Consider the following 16,542-nt stretch of genomic DNA (forward strand, 5'->3'; position numbering starts at 1 on the left):
TAATTCTTGATTTAAAAATTAAAGAAGCCTACTGCAAATGATTTGTGTCCTTTCAAGTTAAATTTTTCAACATTTTAATTTGCTTACTGTAAAAGTAATATTTCATCAAAAATAGAAAGGCAATATTTAATTGTTATAAGATTATTATGAACAAATTTTTTAAAATCTCAACTTTGTAATAGGTTTCATGACATTTATGATAATAGAAGAACCTTTAATTGACATTGCATTGGCAGGTCAACTTTCTAAAAATCTGTCAGTAAACCATTTCATCTCCTGCCATGTTTAGTATTAAAAAACCTTAATATAGAACATGTTGATAAAAATCCCCAGAAACCATTTTTTTTGTAGTACCTAATAAAGTTTTTTCTTTTCTTAGCCTTTAAGTTACTCATTTGAAGCTGTAAGATGTAATGCCATAGGATTTCAAGCCAAAATTTATTTGATTTTAGCTAGTAATGCTTTATTTATTAAGAGGAGGCAGAGTAGTAATGATAGGCAATCCTTTGAAACTGTGGAGTTTGAAACTGTGTTCTAGTATTGCTTGTGCTAGCTGAGTGTGTGGCTGAGCCTTGGTTTCCTCCCTGTAAAGTACTGGCTTAGAAAAAATGACCTTTGTTGCCTCCCAGCCTTCAGTCCCCTCTTACTGCTGTTCTTGCTCCTCCCACTGTCCATACCACCTGTCTACTATTTATTGAACACCAATTGCTAGATACTCTACGAAGCAAATTACAGATAGTAATCATGTAATCCTTGCAATAATTCTGGACTACTATTCCAGTTTTAAAGATGAGAAAACTTAAGGCCAGATGTTGCTCAAGGTCAAATAGCTAAGTATATACAGAATTTGTATTAAAAATCAGGTTTTTAAAAGGTTTTAAAAGTCTATTCTCCTCACCACTGTGCCACACAAAATATGAATGAAAAAGCCTTCTCAGTAGTCAGAATAAGCATTAGAGAGTCAGTGAACTGAAAGTCTTTATTTTTTAGTCACAATAGATTAGCTCCTAAGTGACTGAGTCCTTTCCAAGCTCCCTCTGCCGTTTGGACAGTTTCTGCTAGGCTCAGCCTAGACTGGCCTCCTTTTTGTTCTCTTTAGTCTCATCTGCAGCTGACAATGCCACTCCCCGCAGAAGCTCTTCCTCTTACCTCTTCCCTAGTTTGACCAGATGGCTTTTTTTTTAAAAAAAAAATAATTAAGACAACATGATAGCTGCCAGGCTATCATTATGTTATTTTATGTGTCTTCTGGTTAATAGTTTGTTGCATCATATTGAATGAGTGATTGGTGTAGGTTAGCCCCAAAGTCCTGCATAAAATGTGTAAGGCTTGCATTGTGTATTCCATGTATAAGGTCAGATTTATCAGTATTTCCTCAGAGAAGCCTCTCTCCTAACCACTTGCATTCCTTTCTCACTCATAAACCACACATTGCATACACATTTACACAACAGCACAAAACACTCAGGTTCAGAACTTTAATTTTAGAGACAGATTTTAAGAATATTAATGTTCCATAAACAATTATTTTGCTCCCAGTTATATGCCAGGTGCTATGCCAAACACATATGCATCAATTATCTTATTTAACAAACTTATTTATCTGATATCTTTGTCATCAGGAGAAGAGTGTCAGCAACATAGGATGTAAAATAGTCTTGTTAAATTACTTTATTAGATACTAGTATTTTTATAATAATGGTTTTAGTGGATTATTTAATGTCTTAACCTTTAGGAAATCAGTGAACTAATATTTCTAGATATTGCCTAAAATACTGTGTGATCTTGAGAGGGAACCTGTTTTACTGGTTTTAGTTTTGTCTTTTCACCAAGGTATAGCTTTACTTATGTATCTGATTATGAATTTTGTGTATATATGTATATATACATATGCATACATACACATATATATGTGTATGTATATTTTATGTTAACTTCATCTATAACATTCAAATATTTTTTGATATTTAAGTGAAATATGTTTTGTGGAAAAAAAGTAATTACAGGGCACTTTTTCCCTTTTTAAAGATTTTGATGGATCATCAAAATCTGTCAGAACATGTGCTCTGCATGGTTTTATATCTGATTGAATTAGGACTTGAAAATTCAGCTGAAGAGGAATCAGATGAAGAGGTAAGTAGTTTCTTGTACTTTTAAATGTTAAAGTTATGACATGCCTTAATAAAAGGTTGTATGTCATCTTGAAAGGTATTTATGGATTCATCATACTCAGATGAAAATCTTCCTGAGAACTACTGGAAAAGGCCCTTTTTAATCTTCACATACATATGTTCTTTTAGAGGTTTCACTAATACATTAAACTCCATTTGTAGAATTATTGAATTTGAAATTTGTAGTTCATAATATGTAGATCTAAGAAATGTGGTTAGTGCACTTTTGGTGTTATGCTAATAGCATTGATTACTGGTAAATAATTGTTATGTTAGGAATTCAGTCTAGAAATTCTACTAATTTGATTAGGGATTAATTTTGAATAGCAGATTGTTTCTGTAAAGGTTTGAAGTTAATGGAGTAAGTATTGTTATAATGGAGAATGTTTACTTAAGAATACAAGTTGTTTGATAATATGTTTCAGGATTTTATAAGTATCACTTCCATAAAAGTAATTGTCACTACAAATTGATTTTATAATTAATTGATATTTTCCTCATCCCCTCCCTCCAAAAAGATGGAATTCAACACAACATAATAACAGCCAAAAAACAAACAAACAAACAAGAAAAAGACAAGTAAAAAGACTAGGCTGTACTTTATATTCTAAGTTGAGTCAACATATATTCTTTTATAGATATTAAAAGGTCATTATGATTCCTCTAAGACTAAGTCAGACTTTTGGTTGATTTTTCAGACTTTCTTCTACAGTTAGTCCAAATTAGCATTATTTGACTGTATTATGAGTTATTCCTAATGGTTGATGGATAATATTCTGTACTAAGTATTTCCAAATTGAAAATTGCATTTTTTTTTCTGGAGAAGTTTAGCTGACTTCTGTTGGACTTACCTATATTAGTACTGAGAAATTTGTTCTAAAATTTTGTGTTTGTATTTGGTTTTATTAGCACTTTGTGATTTGTGAATGAGACTATAAGGGATTCAGGAATATGACAGGCAATAGACTATCATTTGGGCTCGTTACATTTCCATTGTACCTTAGACCAGATTGGCAAGGTTTGATATTCATTATGTTTACGTTTTAGGCATCAGTAGGTGGACCAGAACGTTGTCATGACAGTTGGTTTCCTGGTAGTAACTTAGTATCGAACATGCGACACTTTATAAATTATGTTAGAGTGAGAGTTCCAGAGACTGCTCCGGAAGTGAAGAGAGACTCACCTGCAAGTACCAGCTCTGATAGCTTGGGTTCTTTACAAGTAAGTGTAAAAGAGAGAACCAAAAAAAAAGGAAAGACTTCGTTATGTTGGGTTGTGTCGTTTAGATCATCCTATCACATCCAAAAGAAAAATAAATGTGGTTGTAGAATAACTTTAAATTGTCTTTTATTTCCTCTGATATATTAAGCAGCTTTTGCCTCACCCATCTTTTTCCTTTAATCTGCCAGAGTTCACGTCGGCCTAAAGTTCTTCAAAGAGAGGTAGATGTATATAATATTTGCATCAACTAGCAATATGGCTTTAACTGGAAATGGGGACAAATGCTGAAGTATTTGTGTGTATATGTGTGTTTAATTAATATGGTTAGATTAAATAATGTTTAGTGTGTGTGTGTGTTTTTAAAATGCAGTAATTTAGGCTTAATTTTAAAGAAAATTCATATTATTGAACTTAAAAATAATACTGCATATTTAATAGTGGGTTTTTCTTAGTAGTGTTAGTATTTTGGGCCAATTATAAGTGGCACATTTCAGTCTGTTTACATTTAGCATTGTTACTAACATCTTAAAAATGAATGTTTCCTAAATGAAAATAAATTTAATCTTTAGTTGCTGGTGGCATGCCAATTCGCAACTTTTTGTTGTTGTTGTTCCTATGGCAGTTCATTAACTTTGATAAAATAAGCCCACAAAAATCTTAAACTCCATATATTGTGTATTTGGATGCATTTTGAAAATCAGTTCTCTCATTGCATGTAGCTTAATTAATTTATAGAAAGCAGAAATGAAAAATCTTGATATGACAGGGCAAGTAACTAAACTTAAATACCTCTAATTCCTACAATATAGATTTTTGCAAGTAAAGAACATTGAATCAGACATTTCTTGTTGAAGAGTCCATTTGTAGGAACTTTCTTTGTCTTTGACAATATGTTTTGGCTGTGAACACCATAAAGAATTTTGGTTAAAATATTGGAATCTATAAGAGGCAGCCTTTGCCTCTAATGCTGGTAGAGAGTACGCTGAGAAACAGCTTGGATGTTAAAAAAAAATAATGTATGTTATAATTTAGCTCATAAAAAGCTCAACTGATTGAAGCATCCTTTCTATGCTTGCTTAAAAAAATTAATGAAATCCATTAAACTAACTTGTATCTTAATTAAAAGATGATTTCTAAGAGCTCTAATGCAGTTTGACTGCTTTAGCAAAAAAGGCTAGTTTGAAGATAAATTATTGAGAAAAATGGCTTTAAAAGATCTGTTCAAATAACAAATTATAGTGGTATTTAAATATGAAAGAGATTAGTTTGATTTTTCATCTTTATATTTCATTTTAGTAACTTAAAGCATTTGTGTTAGAATTAATTTTCAAACTTTGGAAGTTCCTTAAAAATGAAATTAATTAGCAGTTCAGATTCATTAACTTGGAAAAAAATTAATTTATAATTTTAAGTGGAAGATATCGTGGTCTTCTAGAAGTTGGTAAAGAGTACCGTATTCTTGATGAATGTTGGATAGAATAGCTTTTATTCCTTTAATATGATGAAGGACTTTGTTTATGATTTCTCTTTAATATGGCTGTAGAAACTACTCAAGCTTTGTCTGTTTTCCCTGTTAGGTAGGCACAGGAGGTTGTAAAAGAGGTGTTACTGTGGATAATCGCCTTTCTCCTCGATGTTTCCAGGTTGAGTGGGACTAAGTATATTTGAGAGAAGTGAAGAGACAGATTTACTTAAAGAGCAAATTTATTAAATAAATAAATCTTTGGATGAGACTTTGAACATTCCCTTTTGAAAATGTAGTACTAATATGGTTTTAAACTTGACACTGAATACCTTCTCTTGATTTTTCTTTCTTTCTCTTTTGAATGGTAGAATTCTGGTACAGCTCAAGTTTTCAGCTTAGTAGCAGAGCGTAGAAAGAAGTTTCAGGAGATCATCAATCGCAGTAGCAGTGAAGCAAATCAGGTGGTTCGTCCTAAAACTTCAAATAAATGGTCTGCACCTGGTTCAGCTCCACAGTTAACTACAGCCATTTTGGAAATTAAAGAAAGCATATTGTCTTTGTTAATTAAACTTCACCACAAACTCTCAGGAAAACAAAACTCCTACTATCCTCCCTGGCTTGATGACATAGAAATTTTAATCCAACCAGATATACCTAAATATAGTCATGGAGATGGTATAACTGCAGTAGAAAGAATTTTACTAAAAGCTGCATTGCAAAGCAGAATGAACAAACGCATCATTGAAGAGATATGTAGAAAAGTGACCCCTCCTGTGCCACCCAAAAAGATCACTGCTGCAGAGAAGAAAACACTGGACAAAGAAGAAAGGTAATTTTTATTTTTAATGCTTTAAACTAATGTATGGTACAGTTGAAGATTTTATATTACCACCTCCCATCCCCACTTTTGGCCATCTGAAGCTAATCACCTGGATGTTTATCAGCTATAATTATAGTTGATTAGTTTGTAAGATAAATGGAATCAAAGATAGTCGGTACTTGTGCGTTTAGCATGCGTGAGTTAGTTATCATTTACATTTAGAATACATATGGTGACAGCCATATGTATTCTAAATGTAAATGTACATGTATGTATTTAAAGGTGAGCTGTAGAGTGTGTAGCTCATTGTTTTAATTAAAGAAACATACTGAAACTTATAAGTTTATTATAAGTTTACAAAGGAGTAGTATAGGAGACCAAACACATATTCTATCAGTGCTATTATTATTTAAACATTTTTGGAGGTCTCATACGTCTCTGAGCATCTACGGCACATTTTTGTTTGTTTCCATTTCTTCCTTGATGACAAATTTTTGTCCTCTGAGGATGGGTTTAATTTTTAAAACCTTTTTATTTTGAAGAAATCTCAAACTTACAGAAATGTTTCAAGGATGATACAAAGAACTTCCTGGATCATTTCAGAGTAAGTTGCTTTACCCTGGAATACTTTAGTGCGTATTTTTTAGGAATAAGACTGTTTTCTTACCTAATCAGAATACACCTTTCAAAATAAGGGAATCAACATTTTATTTAGTACGATAAAATCCTTAGATCCCAAGTTTTGACAGTTGTCCCAGTAACGTGTCTCAGAGCAAAAAGATCCAGTCCAGAATCACTCATTGCATTTTGTTGTCATGTCTCTTTGGTCTCCTTCAGCATGGAATAGTTTCCTCAGTTTTCCCTTTATTTTCTTGACCTTGGCACTTTTGAAGATTATAGAGCAATAGACACTGTAGAATGTCCCTCAGTTTGGGCTTGTCTCCTTTCCCATTATGTTTGGATTCAGGTGATGCACCTTTGAGAGGAATATCAAGGAAGTGTTGCTGGGGAGTTGCCTGGTGGTCTAGTGGTTAGTATTCCAGGCTTTCACTGCCATGGCCCGGGTTCAATCCCTGGTTGGGGAACTAAGATCCTGCAAATTGTGCGGCATGACCAAAAAAAAAAAAAAAGGAAGTGTTGCTGTTTTCTTTTGACTGCATCCCATCAGGTGTCACATGATTTTAATTTGTTTCATTACTGGTGATTAACTTTGATCACTTGATTATGATGGTGTCTGTTAGACTTCTTCACTGTCAAGTTACCCTTAGTAACTTTCCTCTCTTTTTTCCCCCCTTTGTAATTAATATGTAATTTGTGGGGAGATACTTTGAGATGCTGCAATATCCTGTTCTCCATCATTTGTTTATTCATTTATTTACTTATATCAGTTTGGAGTTATAGATTCCTATTTTATTTTGTGGGTTATAATTTCATGCTTATTAATCATTTTGATGCTCAAATTGTTCTAGATTTGACCAGTGAGAGTCCCTTCAAGTTGGTTTCTGTGTTCTTTGGATTTCTCCCCACCATTCTTTGAGCATTTTCAATTATTTTCTGGTCCAAGAAGATAGCCCATGGTTCATGTTGTGTTTTGTATTAGCCATTTCTCCAAAGAGTCCTGGTTCCTTTTAGTAAAGAATCTTACTTAGAAACCACAGTCCATGTGCTCATTCTAATAAGCTCATTCACAGACCCTCTTAGTGGGCAAAGTGTGTGTGTATGGGGGGGCATAAAGGGAGGGGAGAGAGAGTTATTAAAAACTATGACTGTGAGTTCAACCTGATAATCCCAATTCTAATCCAACACCGTAGGATTTTTTCTTCTTTTCCTTCTTTTCATAATTGCAACTGTCTCCTCCCATAGTGAGAAACCTGGCCCCTATAATCCTTAATATGTATTAATTTTTGATTAATTCCCTTGTATGTAACCAATTTTTTGTAACTTTCCCGCACACGAATGCCCTCCTGTGCTAGGCCATTGGGTCTTGACACCCTGTCCTAGGCCACTATACCACCTTCCACATTCAGGAAGGAAAGAGAGCACAGGAGTGGTTTTTAATTTTTTGAAATGGCTAATGTCATTGGGAGTCCAGTTTGATGAGTAAGGTGAATGATCAACCTGGATAATGTATTGGCTTAAAATATAAAATATAATATAAAAAATAAGAGTTATATTTATAAAATAGGTAATAAAGTGAGTTTTTCTTAAGTGAGCCCTAAATTACATTTAAAGTAAATGTTAGAAAAGAAGTATTAAAAATCTCTTGAACTTTATTGGCAAAAATATGTAACTTTTCATGGTAAGCTGGACCACAGTACTTGATTTTATAGATGTTTGTGATTATCTCCACTAAATGGGTAGGAGTGGATGTGTGAATAATCTAAAAATTACCATCAGCATTCCATTCTTCTAAATTCTATATTCTGTACCCTTTAATCATTTCAGATTAATAGCAGAATTCTTTTATGTTTCCCATAGAAATTACTTCATAGAATCTCAGTTTAATAAAATTCTTTTGTAGTATATAGATATAATAAATGGTCACTAAAAGAAACTGCTATAGTATTCTCCATCCATTATGTTTTTAATGTCCTTTGTATCATGGGCTGTGATAAATCCCTTTTTGAGTTTAGTTCAAGTAAAAAGTTTGTCTCTCCCAGTGAGTTAATATATAACTTACCTTTTAACCTTTTTCTTCTTCCTCTCTCTCCTCTCTTGTTTTGAATTACTATTATTAACCTTACCTTGCTGGGGGTAGAATTTTATGCTTATTAGTATTTCTAGCATCTTTAAATGTAGGGAAGCCTACTCCTGTCTTTATTAGTTTACTTTTATTTTCTTATACTTATGTTATAGTCATTTTTTTTCTTTTTCAACTAGCCTCAAATTAAAATGCTCTTTGGAAGTAGATAAGGGATAATTAATAAATAGAATAAAGTGAACTAATCCAAAGGAATATTTCTGCTTAGATTCGGAATATAGTTTTATCTTTATCTTGTATTTGAGACTCTTTCATATTCTTTTACTTCAAACAAAATAAACCAAACTTGGAATATTTCCTGGTAGAAACTGGAAAACTTCCTGGCTTTTTGATATTTCTTTTAGGAAGAGACCTGTTCTTAACGTAACAGTAAATCTGACTATTCTTTTTTAAAAAAAATTAATTAATTTTTGCTGCATTGGGTCTTAGTTTTGGCACATGGGATCTTTTGTTGCGGTGTGCGGGCTTCTCTCTAGTTGTGGCATGTGGGTTCCAGAACACGCAGGCTCAGTTGCCCTGCAGCATGTGAGATCTAAGTTCCCCAACCAGGGATCGAACCTGCGTCCCCTGCACTGGAAGGCGGATTCTTAACCACTGGACCACTAGGGAAGTCCCCTAAATCTGACTATTCTTATCTTTTAGATTCTGTCCATAGCTTAACATAATAGTTTCTTCTAGCAATGAGTTTGCTATTATTTGTACCTGGGGTTAAATTGTGTATTCCTAGCTAAAACTCTTCTTGCTCTTGCTATGAACTGACATATATTTAGGAAATTGTGTTGTTGGACATCCAAATTTTCTATCTACTTTAATTATTATTTCACATTTTAAAGTAAATCGTGGCTTTTATTTTTATCTACTTAAGCCCAGTGATTTTCAAACTATTTTAAAGCAGCAGAATCCTTTTAAGGACAAGAAAATTTTACCTGAAATTTAATACATAGTACAGAAAATTGGTTGTTCTTAACTGTGTGCCGGAGGCCTTTCATACATTATATATTCCTGAAAGATAGTAGGTATGTCTTAAGCACGTCTGGTACTTATCAGTTTATTTCTGTTTAATCTAGGCGACAAAAGGCCAGAGAGAGGCAGCAGAAATTGCTTGCAGAATTTGCTTCACGACAGAAAAGCTTCATGGAAACTGCAATGGATGTTGGTAAGTCAAAATTTATTAGTTTAGAACTCTCATACTTACAGTTACAGTTATTACCTTAGGGATTATCTAATCCAATCATCCACCAGTTTTTAACATTACAGACAGATGATTTCTGGTCTTTATTTAAACAATAGAGTGATGGAAGATCAAACCTTTATTATAGACAGTCCATTCTGTTGTTGAGTAGCTACAGTTGTTAGAAAGTTCTTCCTGATGGTAGTAATACAGTATTCTCCTGCTGCTTTCTTCTTTTAAACTGTCCTTTAGATTTGTGAGGTTCATCAATATGAATTTACTTATTCTGATTTGTTCCTGTGAAATTATTCTAAGATCCTTAAAGTAGTTTTCAGATACTTTCAGTGTCTCTTCCTGCTGCCCACCCCTTCACTATTTCTTAAAATCAGATGCACTCCTCACTTTCATTGGGATTAGCATTAGCATTTGTACAATGAGAGAGGATGCCATTTTCCTGTGTGATGGTAGATTGCTATGAATAATCTTTTACAAACGTAGGAGAAATAGATTAAATCTCAATTAATATCAGTCCTCAGTTAACCAGGATACTCCCTTCCCTGACTAATACTTGCATTTCATTGATTTCTCTCTCTCTCTCTTTTAACTTTTAGACAAAAATGCTGAAAGAAAATACACTGAAGTTGTGCCTTTAGTTAAAATATATACACATATGTGCATTCAGACATGCAAATACAGTCTCGTGCACATAAGCACATGTAACTAAGGTTATATATATATATTAACTAATGTTCAATATATAACTAATGTTAAGAAGAGGTGTGAGGAGGAGGGTCAGTCCAGATTTAGCGTAATGTGTTCTAAACCATCAACCGTAGAGTTTATGTTCAGGACATAACTTTGATATAACATATACTAAATTCTGCTTATTGGATTAACTTGCTATCAGTTGACTTTCTTATAAGAAATATGAGGATTTAGTTGATTGACACTGCTTTCACTTTTTCCATTGTGTTTTCTTTTCCTTCTTTCCAAAAATTAATAATTATATATATTTTTTGGTTTTTACATATTAAAGATAATTGTAATAAGTGCTACAATTAAGTGTTCTATTAAGTGATCTATCTATAGCCAGTTTCTTCATATCTCTTCATATAAAATGAACTAATATGCTCCCCTATTTTTCATTTTTCTTTTCCTTATCTCTACCTTCTGCATTTTATTAGTTCTTTTCTTTTAAATTAAGGTTGCCAACATTTTGTTTTGCAGTTGCAGTCAAGTTTTCCATCCAAAGGTTTATTCTAAAGGTTGAAAAACAGTTAACTTTTTGAATGTTGTTGAATACAGGGCTGAAAAATAACCTAGTATTCATTTGCTTTTTTTGAGTCCAGTGGCCTGACTCCTAGCACACTTTAAGGAGATTGTATTTAGTATATAGCCTCTTTTCTCACAGTCTTGCAATTGCTAAAACCATACCATCCTTTATTCATTTCTGTTTGGGCCATTACTTTGTTATGTTGTCTTTTGTTTCTCCTGAAGTTTCCAACTGCCTTTTTTTTTAACTAATATGCCTTTATGATATCCCTATTATTCTGCCCACTCAATCATACTGTCCTTCGCATGGAATTCTATTCCAGTCTGGTCCATTTGCTCTGTAGGCATGCTCTGCAGCCATTACCTTAGGATTTTCCTCTTATCATGTTGATCTGGGGTTTCCTGCATCTTATGTCTTTCTGGGAGTCTTGTTTATTGGAGTGCAGCCTCAAGTGTCTTCCCAATAATGCTTGTGCTGGAAGCTAAACTTTCTGATTCTTTATATTTCCAGATGGAACTCTGGTTTGCTCTCATGCTTGATTGTTAATTTGAATGAACATAAAATTCCCCGTTGATACACATTTTCTGTTACAACTGTTAAAGCAAATACTCCCTTGTCTTTTGCCATTAATTTGATAAGAAGTATGGTGGTAGTTTGATTCTTATTCATTGTGGGTGAGCATTTTTTTCCCTTTCCTGTGACACTTTTATAATTGTTTAATCTTCAGAGATCTGAAGTTTTATGATATGGATCTAGGTGGATCTTTTTTCATTCTCCTTAGTACTTAATGGACCTTTTCGGTCTGAAGATTCATGTATCAGAAGCTCTGAGAAAATTTTTTCCTATGATTTTCTTGATAACTAGTATAGCCATCTTCCAAGATGACCCTCAGTGATCCATACCTCCTAGTATTTATACCCTGTGTAGTCTTCTCTGACATTGTGCCAGAATTGGTATACATGATCACTGGGATATGGCAGAAGTGATGGTATGTCATTTCTGAGATTAGGTTATGAAAGATACTATGGCTTCTCTCTTGATGGTTTTTCTTTCTCTTGGATTACTCATTCTGGGGAAAGCCAACTGCCATGTTGTGAGCAGCCCTATGGAAAGGCCTGTGTGGTTAGGGACTGAGGCCTCTGGCCAACAGTCATGTGAGTGAACTTGGATGTGAAACTGCCAGCCCCATTCAAGTTTTCAGATGAATACTGCCCAGGTGTTAGTTTGATAGCGATCTCATGAGAGATGCTGAGCCAGAACCATCAGCTAAGCTGCTCCCAGGTTCCTGACCCTCAGAAACTGTGTGAGATAATAAATGTTGTTTTAAGCCACTGAATTTTGTGGTAATTTGTGAAACAGCAATAGAAAACTATTATAATACTTTTCTCCTTATATTTTCTTTATTCTCTTTTGGTGGGACTCTCACTACTTGGATATTGGATCTCCTGGATTGATCTTTTAATCTTTTATGTCTTTTTTTATACATCTTTATTGGAGTATAATTGCTTTGCAATGTTGTGTTAGTTTCTGCTGTACAGCAACGTGAATCAGCTATATGCATACATATATCCCCATATCCCCTCCCTCTTGCACCTCCCTCCCACCCTCCTATCCCACCCCTCTAGGTGGACACAAAGCTCTGAGCTGATCTCCCTGTGCTATGTGGCTGCTTCCCACTAGCTATCTATTTTACATTTGGTAGTATATGTATGTCAATGCTACTCTCTCACTACGTCCCAGCCTCCCTTTCCCCCCGTGTTCTCAAGTCCGTTCTCAACGTCTACATATTTATTCCTGCCCTACCACTAGGTTCATCAGTTATGTCTTTTTTATATCATGTATTCTTTTTGCTTTACATGCTTAGAGGTTTCTTCTCTTCAATATCTTGGTCTTACTTTGTCTGTAGAATTTTTTCTCAAATCTTTCTGAATGTCTGTCTCTCTCAATTATCCTTTATCCCTCTGAATTACTTAGAAATTTAAGTTAGTCTTTCATATTGTTAGTTTTCCTCATTTGCCTGATAATCCTTGACTCTCCTGGAAAGGTGGTCTGGGTAGTTAATTTGAGTTTACCCTGCTGAGGTCTAAGTAGGTTTGATTCTAGTAATTCTCTTTAGTGTGAGTATGGATGAGGCATGTCGACTGTCAGACTTAGATTTTGGTGAGAGGACTGCAGACTACTCGGTTTGGGTCCCCAGATGTTAACACTCAATTAGAAACCCCAGTGCTCTCCAGGTGACTTGTTCAGTTCCTCTGGAGAAAGATAGTCTTTTTTTCCTCCGTGAGGTAAATGTCAAATTATCTGAGTGCTCTGTCAATCAAAGTTGGGGAAGGAATTGGGGTGCTGAGTAGTGAAGTTCTATATATAGACTTTTGATTAATTACTCTGTTTTCAGAGTGACTTAATACTTATGACTCCTATCCTCTGCGTCACTGACTGATTATGAGCCCAGAGTTGACATTCTTCTAACGGGCAGATCAATTCTTCCTTTCTGTAACTTTCTTGTAATAAATAAGTGGTTGCAGCTTTTATGACTTTCTTTCATTGTCAGCATGTCTCCATCTCCTCCACTCTATTGGAAATTTTATTGACATTTCTTATTTGTTGGTTGGTGAAACTCTCTTCCACAACTCCATCCTTTTTCTATATTCTTGGGGAAATAATTCTTTATGTATTTCTCTACTTTTATTTCAGTGGTTTTTTTAGAAGGAATGGAGACAAAAGCCTGTGCTCAGTCTGCAATCTTGATTAGATACTTACTTATATTTGTTATTATAATATATAAAGTTAAAATTTCTGTTATTACAAAAACATTAAATTTTTATTATAGAAACTTAGAAAACACATATAATTGAAAATAAGAAAATAATATTATATTTTTACTATCACATTTCCTAACCTAGGCTGTATCCTTACAAATCTTTTTCTGAGTATATATGTATATAAATGCTTTTTTTTAAACCAAAATGAGTTAATTTCACACATGCTGTTTATTCTTATGAAAAATATCAAACATACAGAAAAACTAAAGGAATAGTATTATAAATTCCCATGTACTACTATAACCCTCCCCTAGTTAACATTTTTCTTTATTTGTTCTTTCCCTCTCTGTCTGTCTCTACTAAATGTAGTAAGTTATAGACATCATGACACTTTACTCCTAAATACTTCAACATATGGGTCCTAGGATTGAGAATATTCTCCTACTCAAGCACAATACATCATATGTAAGAAAATTACTTTTTCTTTCAAAGTAAATAGCTTCAAATACCAACCTGGATATTATGTTAAACAATGAAATCATTGAATTAAGTTTTAAAAATTTTAAATTGTTTACGGATCATTTTGTCCTTCGGTAATTCTACTAAGGGTATATAGTCAAAAGCTCTGTGTTCTGAAGTCACTTGAGAGCAGTGTTTTGGGGGGAGGTAGTGTAACCAGTTTGATGTACAGTTTGGTTTGTTTGTTGGCAGCCTTAGGAACTAAGAAAAAAAGCTTAGTTAGTACTGCTTTTAGAAATTGTTTTTATCTGTTGCCTCCCACTCCCAAGTGAGATAGAACAAAAACAGTTTTCTAAGGAATTGATTAATCAAAGTATCCAGAGGAGGTTAGGTAGTATTGTCTTGAATAGGAGAATGGCCACCGCATTTCCTGAGGAGACTGGAGGGAAGTGGGAAAGAGAGGATGGAGATAGAGGTAAGTTCCATTAGGGGCAGGGGAAGTGGCAAGTTCAAGTGATCACTCAGTTGCTTCAGTTTTCAGGGCTAAGTAAAACGTGAGTTCTGCTAAGTGAAAAGAATGCCACCTGAGGTTTGGAATAGTTGCTGATGCGAGTGGGAGATGTTGCTCACCCAGGCTAAGTATAAAAATTGATAAGCAATGCTTAGGAACCAGTTAATTATCACAATCATATATTTGAATGTCATTAGTCTGCAAAGTTATTGACTCGCTGTCCTAAATCTTACTACTTTTTGGAAGGTTTGATCTTTTTTGGCAGTAGCCAGGGCACAGGAACAACAATTGAGGGATCAGGCAGACATGATTGCTAGCAAACAGAGGCAATTCCCAGAAGCCATCATGATAATGGGCTCCGCTCTCTCCTAGTCCCGGTTCTTGCATGCTGCAGTGGTGACAGGTGAGGTAATATAGATTCATGAGCATTTGGTTTATTTGTGTTGGTTATGGCCATGCCAGTGGGATTCTGGACCATTCACATTGGCATATTCCTTTTATTTATAACTCACTCCTTTCCCAAAGAGATCTGTTTGACCCCTAGAACCTGTTTGAGATCCCATTTTCATACATCTCTCAAGATAAAAATTACAGAGTTATATGTCTCACTGCCTCTGATTACTCTGCTCATTTACATCTGATATTATGTATTATAATATTATTAACGCATGAAGCAGGGCCCACACCTGAGGTACTATTTAGCAGTAATACAGACACAATTTAATCTCAGTCCAGTCCTCTGCTTTATTTGTCAAATACCTTTTGTCTTCTTGCCTTATTTCCCATCTGTGTTGTAAATGTAAGCATTCTGTAGTTGCTTCTTTCTTATTTTGCCTTTATCTTTGTGTATGAGGGATGTTACAAGATTTCTAGTCTAGTAACATAACATGTAGAGTATTTTGAATTTATAACATACATTACTTTACAAGTCCTCTAATCAAATATTGTACATCAGTAGGTAAAAATTTAAGGACAAACGCTTTTCTCTCTGAATGCAACAGATTTCTACTCTGATTAGTACTCTTACTTATATGTTGATAATGCCTTTTTGTAGTTATCAAATTTTCTATATGAAAAGACTCCCTCTGCAATTCCTCTGTCTTTGTCTCCTGATTACTATACCCCATTATTTGTTTTTACTAGCCATCTAGGTATAGAAGTCAGGATGTTAGACCTTGATTCATTAAGGCTTATCAGATAGATATGACTGAAATCTAACATAATTGTTTCAAGTGAGAGTTTAGATGCTTAATATAGAGTAAATTTATTTTGGAAATTATTTTCTTATCTTAAACATACTACATTTAATTGTAGAAGTTATATGGTACAGAAAAACATAAAGAAGGATGAATTTTATCCCTAATCCCACCGTCCATAAGACGTGTACATTACAGATGATACTGCATAATACAATTTGGTTTCATGTCTTCTTGCTCAACATTTTAGCATAAACATATCCCTATATTATTAAAACTCCTGGTAACTATGATTTTTAAAGGCTTTACTTTGTTGGAGAGGTAGCAGGTAGTGGTTATCATCATGGACTCTGGAGCCTTACTGCCAAGTTCATATTGCAGCCACTCCATTACCTGGAGTAATTTACTGAACTTCTCTCTACATTGGTTTCCACATAGTTAAAAAGGGATTATTATACTGCCTACCTCATAGGGTTGTTGTGAAGATTGAATGTATTAATACATTTAAAACACTTAAAACAGAGTGCTTGGTGCATAATAAGTGTTTATAAGCATTGACTATTTACTATTATTACTTTTATTCTATAATTTACTTAATCATCCCATCATAATTGGACTTTAGTTTTACAATTTTTTAAATTATTATTAACATTGTATATACAAAACCTTGTCTGTATTTTGGGTCTGGGTCTAAGGTATGAATTTTGGGGGATGATGATGATGATGATATAT

At 34.0% G+C, this 16,542-nt stretch overlaps 1 protein-coding gene across 6 annotated transcripts in view; it reads left to right on the top strand.

Annotated features, from left to right (window-relative positions):
- UBR3 (ubiquitin protein ligase E3 component n-recognin 3) overlaps positions 1 to 16,542 on the top strand; it is a 228,265-nt gene that overhangs the window by 123,140 nt on the left and 88,583 nt on the right. For 3 of the 6 annotated variants that reach the window (XM_059053502.2, XM_059053505.2, XM_059053503.2), the window contains exons 21-25: positions 2,029 to 2,133; positions 3,219 to 3,392; positions 3,581 to 3,613; positions 5,226 to 5,686; positions 9,506 to 9,594. In XM_059053502.2, coding sequence (XP_058909485.1) covers positions 2,029 to 2,133; positions 3,219 to 3,392; positions 3,581 to 3,613; positions 5,226 to 5,686; positions 9,506 to 9,594 — 862 coding nt within the window. The remainder of the gene's footprint in view (positions 1 to 2,028; positions 2,134 to 3,218; positions 3,393 to 3,580; positions 3,614 to 5,225; positions 5,687 to 9,505; positions 9,595 to 16,542) is intronic. The other 3 variants (XM_059053506.2, XM_059053507.2, XM_059053509.2) reach the window with 1 other exon arrangement.

The sequence above is a fragment of the Kogia breviceps genome, chromosome 2 (assembly GCF_026419965.1).
Source record: "Kogia breviceps isolate mKogBre1 chromosome 2, mKogBre1 haplotype 1, whole genome shotgun sequence".
NCBI classification, from domain to species: domain Eukaryota; kingdom Metazoa; phylum Chordata; class Mammalia; order Artiodactyla; family Physeteridae; genus Kogia; species Kogia breviceps.